The sequence below is a fragment of the Oncorhynchus keta genome, chromosome 9 (genome assembly GCF_023373465.1).
Source record: "Oncorhynchus keta strain PuntledgeMale-10-30-2019 chromosome 9, Oket_V2, whole genome shotgun sequence".
Taxonomy (NCBI): Eukaryota; Metazoa; Chordata; class Actinopteri; order Salmoniformes; family Salmonidae; genus Oncorhynchus; species Oncorhynchus keta.
The window spans coordinates 7,491,993-7,508,420 of NC_068429.1; the positions used below are offsets into that span (position 1 = coordinate 7,491,993).

General features: G+C 48.5%; 1 protein-coding gene across 5 annotated transcripts in view; it reads right to left on the reverse strand.

Moving 5' to 3' along the window:
• Positions 1–7,884: 7,884 nt before the first annotated feature.
• LOC118388042 (ras-specific guanine nucleotide-releasing factor RalGPS1) overlaps positions 7,885–16,428 on the reverse strand; it is a 319,864-nt gene continuing 311,320 nt past the window's right edge. For 2 of the 5 annotated variants that reach the window (XM_052525024.1, XM_052525025.1), the window contains 5 exons: positions 11,851–11,899; positions 11,063–11,143; positions 8,951–9,127; positions 8,365–8,484; positions 8,196–8,245 (listed from right to left, as the gene is read on the reverse strand). In XM_052525024.1, the coding sequence (XP_052380984.1) occupies positions 9,004–9,127; positions 11,063–11,143; positions 11,851–11,899 (254 nt within the window). In that variant the 3' untranslated portion in view covers positions 8,196–8,245; positions 8,365–8,484; positions 8,951–9,003. Of the gene's footprint in view, positions 7,916–8,165; positions 8,326–8,364; positions 8,485–8,950; positions 9,128–11,062; positions 11,144–11,850; positions 11,900–16,428 lie in introns of those variants that run through there. The other 3 variants (XM_052525026.1, XM_052525027.1, XM_052525028.1) reach the window with 3 other exon arrangements.

Here is a 16,428-nt window from a genome sequence, read left to right on the forward strand (position 1 = left end):
ACAATACATTATATATATTTTAAACAACTCATTGATTGGCTCAGTCATACACACTTTGGTGGGTGCTAATTAAAACAGAAAAATAACATTTTTCTTTAAATAGAAATCAAGGTTGATGTCCTAACCACTTTTTACAGAGATGGTTATATATTTTTTTTAGTTTTTAGTACCAAACGTGTTTTAAAACCACAGGTAACCGTTTTGGGTAAAATCCCCCCATTACGATCGTCACATCATAGATGATCGGCATTGAGCATACTTATAGGGGATGCAATATGGGACTATGGCTTCAATAAAAACCAGTTCATTCATGAAATAATTTGAGTTGTTATTTTCCAGCCGTACATGATATCATGTCTATCTTATGTTTGTTTGGACATTCTTTGAAACACATTAAGTTCACACGTAGATCATGTTTGAAATTGTAACCTTGTTGTGCTTCTGAAGCAACACATTTGGCTTGTATTCATGGCATCGTCAACCCCTTTTTCTTTGAGCCCCTCAGAAAATGACAGGAACCCGGGTTTGTTGGTGTAAACCCTTAGGGTAAGGACCCTCACCGCTCATTGGTTTATTTATCCTTTATATTTAACTAGGCAAGTCAGTTAATTAAGAACAAAATCTTTTTTTTTACAATGACGACTTACCCCAGCCCTAACCCGGACGACGCTGGGCTAATTGTGCGCCGCCCTATGGGACTCCAAATTACGACCAGAGGTGATACAGCCTGGATTTGAACCAGGGACTGTAGTGACGCACTCTTACCACATTCTTACAGTGGGTCGCTTAAAGGGATAGTTCACCCAAATTACAAAATGGTATATTTGGCTTCCTTACCCTGTAAGCAGTCTATGGACAGCAATCAATGCTGTGGATTAGTTTCCTTGGAACGGTTTCCACATGCTAACGATTTAGCAGTTGTGGCACAAATCCCATTCAAGTCAATGGACCAATATTAGCATTTTCTGTGCATCATCTTCAAAATCATCAATAAGTTACTTTTTTTCTGAGCTTCACAAACAATTTTAGATACTTTTGGATAATTTGGAAATGATGTGCTAAAAATGCTAATATCGGTCCAATTAGCATGTAGAAACCGTTCCAAGGAAACTAAACCACAGCATGGATTGCTGTCATAACTTATTCACAGGGTGTAATTTTGTAATATGGGTGAACTGTCCCCCTTGAAATCATACCATCATTTCCCATTGACAACTAAAGAGAAAATAAATACGAAAATATATATATATATTTTTTTAAATATTTACAATTAACTCAGTGATGGTGTTGAATCCCACTGACTTGTCTGAAATCTCAACCAGATTAATATCACAAGAGAACTGAGGCCCCCTAGTGTCTCCTTGACCCTTCTCTAAAGCCTTTATCTGGTAGTGAAGCTTCAAGCTGGTTCGTATACAAGTAGAGGGAAAAAAAAAAAGAAAAAAAAATCAGTGACGTCTTTTCTATGATGATGATGATGAATGTCATTGCAAGTGACCAAATACATTTCCCCTTTGATGGACAATGAAGTTGTGAATCAAACTTAAAATGTTATGACAAAAAGTGCAACATACGTTTTTTTTTTTTTCATTTCTGATTGGTAGAAAAGTCTTTATTGGTTCAGATGAGATGACGAATGGTGATAAAGGCTTTTCTTGCTCAACCTAAAAATGGGTCTTTAAATCGGCAGACATTGTTTGTATGGCTATAATAAATAGTGTGGTTTGACTGAGCAGGGAGGGGGTGGTTCAGGTTTGGCTGAGCAGGGGGTGGTTCAGGTTTGGCTGAGCAGGGGGTGGTTCAGGTTTGGCTGAGCCTTTGTATGTTAAATAACTAGTTGTTCAGAAAAGCCAAGTCCTTTCTCCCTTATTTGAAACCTCAATGAGTCATGACTTCTGCTGTAAAGTCCGCTGCCTGGCGCAAGGACCAGGGTCGACGATGAGTATCAGTCCGCTGCCTGACGCAAGGACCAGGGTCGACGATGAGTATCAGTCCGCTGCCTGACACAAGGACCAGGGTCGACGATGAGTATCAGTCCGCTGCCTGACACAAGGACCAGGGTCGACGATGAGTATCAGTCCGCTGCCTGACGCAAGGACCAGGGTCGACGATGAGCATCAGTCCGCCGCCTGACGCAAGGACCAGGGTCGACGATGAGTATCAGTCCGCTGCCTGACGCAAGGACCAGGGTCGACGATGAGCATCAGTCCGCCGCCTGACGCAAGGACCAGGGTCGACGATGAGCATCAGTCCGCCGCCTGACGCAAGGACCAGGGTCGACGATGAGCATCAGTCCACTGCCTGACGCAAGGACCAGGGTCGACGATGAGTATCAGTCCGCTGCCTGACGCAAGGACCAGGGTCGACGATGAGCATCAGTCCGCTGCCTGACGCAAGGACCAGGGTCGACGATGAGTATCAGTCCGCTGCCTGACGCAAGGACCAGGGTCGACGATGAGTATCAGTCCGCTGCCTGACGAAAGGACCAGGGTCGACGATGAGTATCAGTCCGCTGCCTGACGCAAGGACCAGGGTCGACGATGAGCATCAGTCCACTGCCTGACGCAAGGACCAGGGTCGACGATGAGTATCAGTCCGCTGCCTGACGCAAGGACCAGGGTCGACGATGAGCATCAGTCCGCTGCCTGACGCAAGGACCAGGGTCGACGATGAGTATCAGTCCGCTGCCTGACGCAAGGACCAGGGTCGACGATGAGTATCAGTCCGCTGCCTGACGCAAGGACCAGGGTCGACGATGAGTATCAGTCCGCTGCCTGACACAAGGACCAGGGTTGACGATGAGTATCAGTCCGCTGCCTGACACAAGGACCAGGGTCGACGATGAGCATCAATCTAGCGTGTGTTTTGCAAAGTGTCCAGTCAACAGTGGTCTGAAACATTGGCTCAAATAGTTAGGGGGCCATGGCAGTGCTGATACTCCAAGGGCCCAAGTAGCTGGTCCCCGAGCCCCCTTATCACAGTCTCTTAACACTGTCAGTCTTTGTGCATTTACAGGTATTTTTTTTAATCCTTTCTTCTAAGCAAAACCCAACATGGGCCAAAGAAATATGAGCTTTGCTCAGAACGTTTATAGCAGCAGAACAAACGACGACAAGCGAGAAAGCTTTGACACGAAACAGGGGCTTTACATATTTGTTTTCCTTGCTCTGGAAAGAGAGACATCGCACGTAGTCCTTGGCTAAAACGCTGCTGTGTGTGTGTGTGTGTCCAGTGGTAAAGACCATCTGCCCCAGTCTGTAGAATCAGACACACACACACTTCTACACTTCCTCACCACTAATTTCATAGGATTCCAACCAATTCCTCCGTTCCACCATTTTATCAGAGTTTGTTAGACTCCCATAGAAAAGGGCTTGGCACTAACTCCCCACTGGGCAAGCTGGCTGGTTGTCCACTACTCAAATGACATTAGGTTGGTTGGTATCTGTTAAGGCACAAGCAGAGTACATTAAGTACATTAATGAAGCAATAAGGACTTAGGTGATTGACAGCTGTGGTCAGAATGAAATGGCACATTTTCCCCAAGAGATTGAAAGAAAAAAAAATAACTTCAGTCATTTCATGTTTGGTGTCATCCTCAATCATTTTTTCTTTTTAAATGCATATACTACCATTGAATTGATGTTGTGTCTGTGTATATATTGAACAAATAAATAATTCAAATCGATTATAAAAGACAACTATACCTGAGGTCTACAGCTCCTGCAAGCCTCTTCCAGGTTTTTGTGCCAGATGATTGCAGAGAATCTGGATCCCGTCTGGAACTTGTAAACATTACCTGTGAAGCAACAAGACAAGAGGGCTTTGGAGTTTGACCTAAAACAACCGAACCATTTGATTGAGCTAATTAAGGTCAGACCGAGAGTATCATTAATATCACCTCCCCAGTCTGATATCTTAACTTTCTCTATGCCATAAAAACTTTTTAAAAAGGTAGAAATGTCATGCTTCAGGTCATTGAAATGTACAGCGACTGGATAATCCCTGCCATTTCTCCTGATTTAACTTTTATGTTCACTAATTCTCTGTTTGAGAGAGCGGGTGGTTTTACCGACATAACAGAGCCCACATGGACATTTAATCATGTTTAAACACTTTATCATGTAAATCCACCACCCACGTAAATAACATGGGTGGTGGAACACGTAATAATGTAGATAACATGGGTGGTGGAACACGTAATAATGTAAATAACATGGGTGGTAACACGTATTAATGTAGATAACATGGGTGGTGGCACACGTAATAATGTAGATAACATGGGTGGTGGAACACGTAATAATGTAGATAACATGGGTGGTGGCACACGTAATAATGTAGATAACATGGGTGGTGGAACACGTAATAATGTAGCTAACATGGGTGGTGGAACACGTAATAATGTAAATAACATGGGTGGTAACACGTATTAATGTAGATAACATGGGTGGTGGCACACGTAATAATGTAGATAACATGGGTGGTGGCACACGTAATAATGTAGATAACATGGGTGGCGGAACACGTAATAATGTAGATAACTAATGTAGCTAGGGATGCAGAGGATGCGCACAGTGCAACAACATGATAAAGTGTTTAAACATGATTAAATGTCCATGTGGGCTCTGTTATGTCGGTAAAACCACCCGCTCTCTCAAACAGAGAATTAGTGAACATAAAAGTTAAATCAGGAGAAACGGCAGGGATTATCCAGTCGCAATTACATTTCAATGACCTGAAGCATGACATTTCTACCTTCAGATTTTGTGGCATAAAGAAAGTTACGATATCAGACTGGGGAGGTGATATCAATAATACTCTGAGTTAAAGGGAATGTTTTGGGATTTTCAACCCTCCAGACATTATTTCCTAAAGGACTTAATGATGAAATGCCTATGTATGTTTTGTTATGAATTTAAAAATGAAATATGTGTCTCTTGTAGATTATTCTGACGTTTCTCGTATGATGTACCTTATGACTAATGAAAACTTGCTATGTCCTCGTTGAGATTTTACAGACGTGTCATTCATACACTTTTGTCATATTTATAAAATGCATATTGTTATATTTGGTAGCACTTATTTATTTTTCCTTTGCCTCCAACCCCCTTCCATGTGTAGAACGGATGTGGGAGGAGCCAGGTCCACATAATGGCGCAACTTTCAAAAAAAATCCTAAAAGCTCTGACGAAGGCCGTGTGGCCGATACATAAAGCTTATTAAATATCAGTGATGCTACCAAGAGCAGTGATGCTATCAAGAGCAGTGATGCTACCAAGAGCAGTGATGCTACCAAGAGCAGTGATGCTATCAAGAGCAGTGATGCTACCAAGAGCAGTGATGCTACCAAGAGCAGTGATGCTACCAAGAGCAGTGATGCTACCAAGAGCAGTGATGCTACCAAGAGCAGTGATGCTACCAAGAGCAGTGATGCTATCAAGAGCAGTGATGCTATCAAGAGCAGTGATGCTATCAAGAGCAGTGATGCTTCTACACCTGCACGTGCTTCTACACCTGCATTGCTTGCTGTTTGGGGTTTTAGGCTGGGTTTCTGTACAGCACTTTGAGATATCAGCTGATGTACGAAGGGCTATATAAATACATTTGATTTGATTTGATTTGATGCTATCAAGAGCAGTGATGCTATCAAGAGCAGTGTGTGCGGTTTCCTTTTTCCTCCATCTTGTTCAATTATTGCCATGCACCTGCAAATTAGATTACACAGATGTGCGAGTGCCTTTTGAATAAATGTGCGCTAGAAAACCAAACCCTTATATGCCTCAGACATCCTGGGATCAACAAATATATTAATATACAGTCACATCCAGAATGATTAGATCCCTTGTTAAAGACAAGTATAAAATAAATAATACAAAATACCGAGCTACTGTATATTGTCTGACAAATTGTTTTGGGGGGAAAAAAAATATTTTAAACTAATACAATTTTTCCTGGATAACATTCCCCCCCCAAAAAATGGTCTCCAAGTCTAACCTTTATCCGGGTCGTTGAGGTGGAAGATGTTCGGTCGAGCCGGGTCGTCAGGCAGGACAACCATCCAGCCCGTTACACACACCTTCTTACAGGCTGAAGATTTGTACTGCAGGGAAGATGTGATGAAGTGAGTAATGAAAACAACACAGCCTTCTGCCTCCAGAGGACGGCGTTTGTTTGGTTGTTGATCCAAAAGTGTCTTTTTCCACTTTTACTCACATTTATTTAGTAAACTGAACATTGTATTCCCTACATTTCATTCCAGTAAACAGAACATTGTTTTCCCTACATTTCATTCTAGTAAACAGAACATTGTTTTCCCTACATTTCATTCTAGTAAACAGAACATTGTATTCCCTACATTTCATTCTAGTAAACAGAACATTGTTTTCCCTACATTTCATTCTAGTAAACTGAACATTGTATTCCCTACATTTCATTCCAGTAAACAGAACATTGTTTTTCATTTCACACCAGTAAACAGAACATTGTTAACTGAAAACATTTCATTCCAGTAAACAGAACATTGTATTCCCTACATTTCATTCTAGTAAACAGAACATTGTTTTCCCACATTTCATTCTAGTAAACTGAACATTGTATTCCCTACATTTCATTCCAGTAAACTGAACATTGTATTCCCTACATTTCATTCTAGTAAACAGAACATTGTTTTCGAGCCAGACATTTCATTCTAGTAAACTGAACATTGTATTCCACATTTCATTCCAGTAAACTGAACATTGTATTCCCTACATTTCATTCTAGTAAACTGAACATTGTATTCCCTACATTTCATTCTAGTAAACAGAACATTGTATTCCCTACATTTCATTCTAGTAAACAGAACATTGTTTTCCCTACATTTCATTCTAGTAAACTGAACATTGTATTCCCTACATTTCATTCTAGTAAACAGAACATTGTTTTCCTACATTTCATTATAGTAAACTGAACATTGTATTCCCTACATTTCATTCTAGTAAACAGAACATTGTTTTCCCTACATTTCATTCTAGTAAACTGAACATTGTACCTACATTTCATTCTAGTAAACAGAACATTGTTTTCCCTACATTTCATTCTAGTAAACTGAACATTGTATTCCCTCATTTCATTCTAGTAAACAGAAAACATTGTTTTCCCTACATTTCATTCTAGTAAACTGAACATTGTATTACCTACATTTCATTCTAGTAAACATAACATTGTTTTCCCTACATTTCATTCCAGTAAACTGAACATTGTTTTCCCTCATTTCATTCCAGTAAACAGAACATTGAAATTCCCTACATTTCATTCTAGTAAACAGAGCATTGTATTCCCTACATTTCATTCTAGTAAACAGAACATTCTTTTCCCTACATTTCATTCTAGTAAACAGAACTAGTAAACAGAACATTGTTTTCCCTACATTTCATTCTGGTAAACTGAACATTGTAGTCATTTCATTCAGAAACTGACACATTGTATTACCTTGGACATTTCATTCTAGTAAACAGAACATCCCTGTTTACCCTGGACCATTTCATTCAGTAAACAGTGGAAATTGTATCCCTACATTACCATGGACCAGTAAACAGAACATTGGAAACATCCCTACATTTCCTTGGACCAGGAGTCAGACAGAAACATTGTTTTCCCTACATTTCTACCATGGAAAACACCAGGAGTCAGACAGGAAACATCCTCTTACCATGGACCAGTGAGTCAGACAGTGGAAACACCCTAGCAAAACATTTTTACTGAAAACGTTGGGACAAAAACAGGAGTCAGACAGAAAACTTAGTCCATCCTCCCTTACCTTTAGTGACCAGGTCTCACTCACAGTCGGAGACAGGTGGGAAACATCCTCTTTAGCCAGACAGAGTGACAGTGGAAACATCCCTCCTTAACAGACAGTGGAAACATCCCTCCTTACCTTGGACCAGGAGTCAGACAGTGGAAACATCCTCCTTACCTTGGACACGTCAGACACAGGAGTCAGACACACACAAAACATCCCTCTTTACCTTGGACCGACAGAGACTATCAGAATAACTTTACAATGAACAACTTGTTACCTTTGGACCAGGAGTCAGACAGTAAGAAAACATTCAACTTACCATGGACCAGGAGTCAGACGAAACATCCCTCATTACCTTGGTGGGTAAGAAAACATCCCTCAACACCTTGGACCAGGAGTCAGACAGAAAACACATCCCTCCTTACCTTGGACCAGGAGTCAGACAGAAAACACATCCCTCCTTACCTTGGACCAGGAGTCAGACAGTGGAAACATCCTCTCTTACCATGGACCAGGAGTCAGACAGAAAACACATCCCTCCTTACCTTGGACCAGGAGTCAGACAGAAAAACATCCCTCCTTACCTTGGACCAGGAGTCAGACAGTGAAAACATCCCTCCTTACCTTGGACCAGGAGTCAGACAGTGGAAACATCCCTCCTTACCATGGACCAGGAGTCAGACAGTGGAAACATCCCTCCTTACCTTGGACCAGGAGTCAGACAGTGGAAACATCCTCTCTTACCATGGACCAGGAGTCAGACAGAAAACACATCCCTCCTTACCTTGGACCAGGAGTCAGACAGAAAACACATCCCTCCTTACCTTGGACCAGGAGTCAGACAGAAAACACATCCCTCCTTACCTTGGACCAGGAGTCAGACAGAAAACACATCCCTCCTTACCTTGGACCAGGAGTCAGACAGTGGAAACATCCTCCCTTACCATGGACCAGGAGTCAGACAGAAAACACAACCTTGGACCAGTCAGACAGAAAAACATCCCTCCTTACCATGGACCAGGAGTCAGACAGAAAACACATCCCTCCTTACCTTGGACCAGGAGTCAGACAGTGGAAACATCCTCCTTACCATGGACCAGGAGTCAGACAGAAAACACATCCCTCCTTGCCTTGGACCAGGGGTCAGACAGAAAACACATCCCTCCTTACCTTGGACCAGGAGTCAGACAGTGGAAACATCCCTCCTTACCATGTACCAGTTGTCAGATAGAAAACACACCCCTCCTTACCTTGGGTTTTCGGCCCTCTTTCAGCAGGGTCTTCCTCCGAAGGGGCCCCTCGATAGTAACACTGCCCACCTCGCTGCACGGGTTGGCACCCGAGGGGCTGGGAGAGGGATGAGGATACCTTGGGGGGGTAGAAGGGTCAAAACCAAAGTTGTATGAACAGTAGTAGACCGTGGCTTCTCTAGTACCCTTTTCACACTACTGAACCAAGCCGTACTTGGTTTTGCATCCATCATAGTCGCTGGAACGAACCATATAACCAGAACATGATCGTGTGAAAAGGGTATATAGGTCTCTGACACCCCTTGTTTCTTTGGCAGAGCTCCTCAAAATGATCAGATATGGTGTTGTGTAATAACAGGATGTGACAGATGTGAATTGGGGCTTGCATGCTTTTAATTTTTTTTAAATTATATATATATATATATATTTTTTACTAAGTTCCACTAAAGTTGAGAGTAGAACAAGGGGCATGACCAAAGGAAGGCTATTCTGAAACTCTCAGTCTTAATAAACCAGACCAGGAGAGGAGAGAACAGTAGGTAACCCAGCGGACAAAATTAGGTCGGGAACGTCATAATTATGTCATTGTTACGTTGTAAAAAAAAAAAAAAAATTCTGGTTGTAGAGTGGTCAGGGAACCAGATTAAGACCCGAAAAAATATGTCTTCATTACATTATCGAGACATCAGGGAAAGACCTCATATTTTAGATATCTGGTCAGATAACCAAATAACGACTTTAAAAGACATGTTGTTATACAAGTCCCAAAATGAGACCTTCCTTATATAATTAGTATACAACAGGAAATGATGTCATTCCAAACAATTTTGCCCACTGTTTTATAGGCGATTTAGTTATTCAGACTTTCTAGGGATTATGGAAGAGGGTGACGCATGGGATCGCCATGCCAACCAAAAGGGGACAAGCTGATGACGATAAACGTTAGCCTGATCTTGACCCCGTTCTGATCACTCTGTAGCAGAGAGTTGACATTGGTACAATGGGACAAAAGCTAACTTGAGATAATATGCGCATTACTTCAAGGTTTTGTGTAAACAGTGTGCATTGATATCAGTGGAAGAGTCGCACGTATGCACATGTTAGGATTTGGTCCAGTCTCCGTCAATGAGTGCATGGTATAATGTAGAGAAATTACAGTAGAACATTTTCCATGAGAACCCTGAAGAAGCACACTCCTCTCGCCACAATGGTTCTCATTTTAAATTCTCAGTGAAACCCCCTCCCCCGAAGACAAACAGACAGCTTAGGGTCAACGGTCCCCAAAGTAAAATAAATCAGAAACACCATCCCAAAAGACAAGAGTCAAGAAACTATGTCGCATTTGTCCAGGTCCTTTGTCCCTTTTCCCCTGGAGTGTGGAGACGAGGGACTCAAAAGTCTGTGATGGTGATATACAGAAGGAAGGATGCCCCTGGGTAGAAGTTTCCCCTGTTCCAAGCTACATCTTTCCAAACCACAACCCCTGAAACCCCAACCTTAAAGGGGAAGTTCAAGATGACACAATATAATGCTGAGATAGTTCCTAAACCGTGTCTACGCGCAAAGAGAAAAATGTAATCCGTAGTTTGTATTTCTTTAAACAGCCACTACAAACTTCAGCCTGCGCCATCTTAAAACCATGCAGAGTACATAAAAAGAATATCCCTGTCATGCCCATGACATTTTTAAGCTAGCAGTGGCCAGTTTGTTGTGCTGTTTAAAGTTAAACCGGACCATGGATTCCAGTTTCTCCTGGCCCATAAACTACTAGCAGGGTGAGGAAACCATCTAACATCAAATTGTAAAATAGCGAACTTCCCCTTTAACTATTAAACCTGTGAATAAACTGACCGTAGACCAGGGGTTAGGGGCAACTTCCACCAACAGTGTGAAGAGACTGAGTGAGACGGACGCTGCATGCAGTGACAAGAGGTGACCGCGTGACCCCCCCCCACCCTTCTTTTCCCGGTGATGAATGACCTATGACCCTAGAACATGTGACATAACCCGACCCCCACCACCACCACTGTACCTGTAAACATAGCTGCGGCTCCGAGGTGAATTACGTAGAGGGACCTTCCAGTTGGGGCCCAGTGTGGCATACATGCGTCCCCTGTGCACATTGTCAATAGTCAGTCTGAGTTGCCAGGAGGGTCACTGCTATTTGGTTTACAATACACACCCCTCCCCCACACACACACACTTTCTCTCAAGGGTCCCTAATAGTTCTGATGTTTAAACCAGACCTGGGACAAATATGTAAAATACTTGATTTAGTTTTTACAGTACAATGAAACCAATTAAATAGTCCCCAAAGCTAAATGAAGCGCAGTGCATTTGGACCCAATCAGTGATTGGAATTAAAAGACGAGAAAAATCGGGTTGAGAATAATTTACACTTCTTGTCGGACGTGGAAAACCGAGATCGCGTGAGAACGTTGGTCGACACTCAACGCTGGGACATTTAGAACGAATGATATCGTTCCTTAGTGAGTTTTATTCAGTGAGGTCGACTTGACACGCTGAGACCAACTCATTTTGCAACCATTTAAAAAACGGGGTGCAACGTTAATATCAGGCTTGTAAATCCCTTTGAGATGATAAACACGAGCAAACTACGTATACACTATTAGTAAATCATTCAACGAGGTACAGTTCAAAATCGGCACAATGTACGCATGTCTGCTTATCTATGACTACCTCATTCACTAATAAGTGTGCAAATAGTGACCCATTTCAAAGTGCTAACAAAAAAGGAACGGTATAAGGTTAAGGGTTGGGTTGCCATGTTAAAAAAGCTAAACGTCAGATGGTACCAACCTTTCCATCCCTGGCGAGAGTTCCTCGCCGAAGGAGCTTTCACTGCTGCCTACAGGGGAGACAGGGAAACACTGCTGTCACGGACAGACACTGCTAACTGGCAAACTCACACAACCCAATACTCATATTCTGAGCATGACACAGCGTGTAAAGTGAAAGTTCACTTCCGAAATCAATGTTTGTCAGACATATTCAGATGAGTCCACACTGCCCTGAACGACACACTCGGTTGATGACGAACCCGAGCAAACAGTAAAAATTGGGGAGCTTTTTGAAGCCAGGTGCAAGAGGAAGCCTGTATGGTGAGAGAGCAGTAGGGTCGAAATGGCCAGCACCACATGGCCAGCACCACATGGCCAGCACCACATGGCCAGCACCACATGGTCAGCACCGCGGTAGGGTCGACATGGCCAGCACCGCGGTATGGACGACATGGTCAGCACCGCAGTAGGGTCGACATGGCCAGCACCGCGGTAGGGTCGACATGGCCAGCACCGCGGTAGGGTCGACATGGCCAGCACCGCGGTAGGGACGACATGGTCAGCACCGCAGTAGGGTCGACATGGCCAGCACCGCAGTAGGGTCGACATGGCCAGCACCGCAGTAGGGTCGACATGGCCAGCACCGCAGTAGGGACGACATGGTCAGCACCGCAGTAGGGACGACATGGTCAGCACCGCAGTAGGGTCGACATGGCCAGCACCGCAGTAGGGTCGACATGGCCAGCACCGCAGTAGGGTCGACATGGCCAGCACCGCAGTAGGGTCGACATGGCCAGCACCGCAGTAGGGACGACATGGCCAGCACCGCAGTAGGGACGACATGGCCAGCACCACACGGCCAGCACCGCGGTAGGGACGACATGGCCAGCACCACATGGCCAGCACCGCAGTAGGTTCGACATGGCCAGCACCGCATGGCCAGCACCGCGGTAGGGACGACATGGCCAGCACCACATGGCCAGCACCGCGGTAGGGACGACATGGCCAGCACCACATGGCCAGCACAGCAGTAGGGACGACATGGCCAGCACCACATGGCCAGCACCGCGGTAGGGACGACATGGCCAGCACCACATGGCCAGCACCGCGGTAGGGACGACATGGTCAGCACCACATGGCCAGCACCACAGTAGGGACGACATGGCCAGCACCACATGGCCAGCACCGCGGTAGGGACGACATGGCCAGCACCACATGGCCAGCACCGCAGTAGGGACGACATGGCCAGCACCGCGGTAGGGACGACATGGCCAGCACCGCAGTAGGGACGACATGGCCAGCACCGCAGTAGGGACGATATGGCCAGCACCACATGGCCAGCACCGCAGTAGGGACGACATGGCCAGCACCGCGGTAGGGACGACATGGCCAGCACCGCGGTAGGGACGACATGGCCAGCACCGCGGTAGGGACGACATGGCCAGCACCGCAGTAGGGACGGCATGGCCAGCACCACAGTAGGGACGACATGGCCAGCACCGCAGTAGGGACGACATGGCCAGCACCACATGGCCAGCACCACATGGCCAGCACCGCAGTAGGGTCGACATGGCCAGCACCGCGGTAGGGACGACATGGCCAGCACCACATGGCCAGCACCGCAGTAGGGACGACATGGCCAGCACCGCGGTAGGGACGACATGGCCAGCACCGCAGTAGGGACGGCATAGCCAGCACCGCAGTAGGGACGGCATGGCCAGCACCGCAGTAGGGACGACATGGCCAGCACCACAGTAGGGACGACATGGCCAGCACCGCGGTAGGGACGACATGGCCAGCACCGCGGTAGGGACGACATGGCCAGCACCGCAGTGGGGATGACATGGCCAGCACCACATGGCCAGCACCGCGGTAGGGACGACATGGTCAGCACCACATGGCCAGCACCACAGTAGGGACGACATGGCCAGCACCACATGGCCAGCACCGCGGTAGGGACGACATGGCCAGCACCACATGGCCAGCACAGCGGTAGGGTCGACATGGCCAGCACCACAGTAGGGACGACATGGCCAGCACCGCGGTAGGGACGACATGGCCAGCACCACATGGCCAGCACCGCAGTAGGGACGACATGGCCAGCACCACATGGCCAGCACCGCGGTAGGGACGACATGGCCAGCACCGCAGTAGGGACGACATGGCCAGCACCGCAGTAGGGACGACATGGCCAGCACTGCAGTAGGGACGACATGGCCAGCACCACATGGCCAGCACCGCAGTAGGGACGACATGGCCAGCACCGCGGTAGGGACGACATGGCCAGCACCGCAGTAGGGACGACATGGCCAGCACCGCGGTAGGGACGACATGGTCAGCACCACATGGCCAGCACCGCAGTAGGGACGACATGGCCAGCACCGCGGTAGGGACGACATGGCCAGCACCAAGGTAGGGAGGACATGGCCAGCACCGCAGTAGGGACGACATGGCCAGCACCGCAGTAGGGACGACATGGCCAGCACCACATGGCCAGCACCACATGGCCAGCACCGCAGTAGGGTCGACATGGCCAGCACCGCGGTAGGGACGACATGGCCAGCACCACATGGCCAGCACCGCAGTAGGGACGACATGGCCAGCACCGCGGTAGGGACGACATGGCCAGCACCGCAGTAGGGACGGCATAGCCAGCACCGCAGTAGGGACGGCATGGCCAGCACCGCAGTAGGGACGACATGGCCAGCACCACGGTAGGGACGACATGGCCAGCACCGCGGTAGGGACGACATGGCCAGCACCGCGGTAGGGACGACATGGCCAGCACCGCAGTGGGGACGACATGGCCAGCACCACATGGCCAGCACCGCGGTAGGGACGACATGGTCAGCACCACATGGCCAGCACCACAGTAGGGACGACATGGCCAGCACCACATGGCCAGCACCGCGGTAGGGACGACATGGCCAGCACCACATGGCCAGCACAGCGGTAGGGTCGACATGGCCAGCACCACAGTAGGGACAACATGGCCAGCACCGCGGTAGGGACGACATGGCCAGCACCACATGGCCAGCACCGCAGTAGGGACGACATGGCCAGCACCGCGGTAGGGACGACATGGCCAGCACCGCAGTAGGGACGACATGGCCAGCACCGCAGTAGGGACGACATGGCCAGCACCGCAGTAGGGACGACATGGCCAGCACTGCAGTAGGGACGACATGGCCAGCACCACATGGCCAGCACCGCAGTAGGGACGACATGGCCAGCACCGCGGTAGGGACGACATGGCCAGCACCGCAGTAGGGACGACATGGCCAGCACCGCGGTAGGGACGACATGGTCAGCACCACATGGCCAGCACCGCAGTAGGGACGACATGGCCAGCACCGCGGTAGGGACGACATGGCCAGCACCGCGGTAGGGAGGACATGGCCAGCACCGCAGTAGGGACGACATGGCCAGCACCGCGGTAGGGACGACATGGCCAGCACCGCAGTAGGGACGGCATGGCCAGCACCACAGTAGGGACGACATGGCCAGCACCGCAGTAGGGACAACATGGCCAGCACCACATGGCCAGCACCACATGGCCAGCACCGCAGTAGGGACGACATGGCCAGCACCGCGGAAGGGACGACATGGCCAGCACCACATGGCCAGCACCACATGGCCAGCACCGCAGTAGGGACGACATGGCCAGCACCGCGGTAGGGACGACATGGCCAGCACCGCAGTAGGGACGACATGGCCAGCACCGCAGTAGGGACGATATGGCCAGCACCACATGGCCAGCACCGCAGTAGGGACGACATGGCCAGCACCGCGGTAGGGACGACATGGCCAGCACCGCGGTAGGGACGACATGGCCAGCACCGCGGTAGGGACGACATGGCCAGCACCGCAGTAGGGACGGCATGGCCAGCACCACAGTAGGGACGACATGGCCAGCACCGCAGTAGGGACGACATGGCCAGCACCACATGGCCAGCACCACATGGCCAGCACCGCAGTAGGGTCGACATGGCCAGCACCGCGGTAGGGACGACATGGCCAGCACCACATGGCCAGCACCGCAGTAGGGACGACATGGCCAGCACCGCGGTAGGGACGACATGGCCAGCACCGCAGTAGGGACGGCATAGCCAGCACCGCAGTAGGGACGGCATGGCCAGCACCGCAGTAGGGACGACATGGCCAGCACCGCAGTAGGGACGACATGGCCAGCACCGCGGTAGGGACGACATGGCCAGCACCGCGGTAGGGACGACATGGCCAGCACCGCAGTGGGGACGACATGGCCAGCACCACATGGCCAGCACCGCAGTAGGGACGACATGGCCAGCACCGCAGTAGGGACGACATGGCCAGCACCGCGGTAGGGACGACATGGCCAGCACCGCAGTAGGGACGACATGGCCAGCACCGCAGTAGGGTCGACATGGCCAGCACCGCGGTAGGGACGACATGGCCAGCACCGCGGTAGGGACGACATGGCCAGCACCGCAGTGGGGACGACATGGCCAGCACCACATGGCCAGCACCGCAGTAGGGACGACATAGCCAGCACCGCGGTAGGGACGACATGGCCAGCACCGCAGTAGGGACGACATGGCCAGCACCGCGGTAGGGA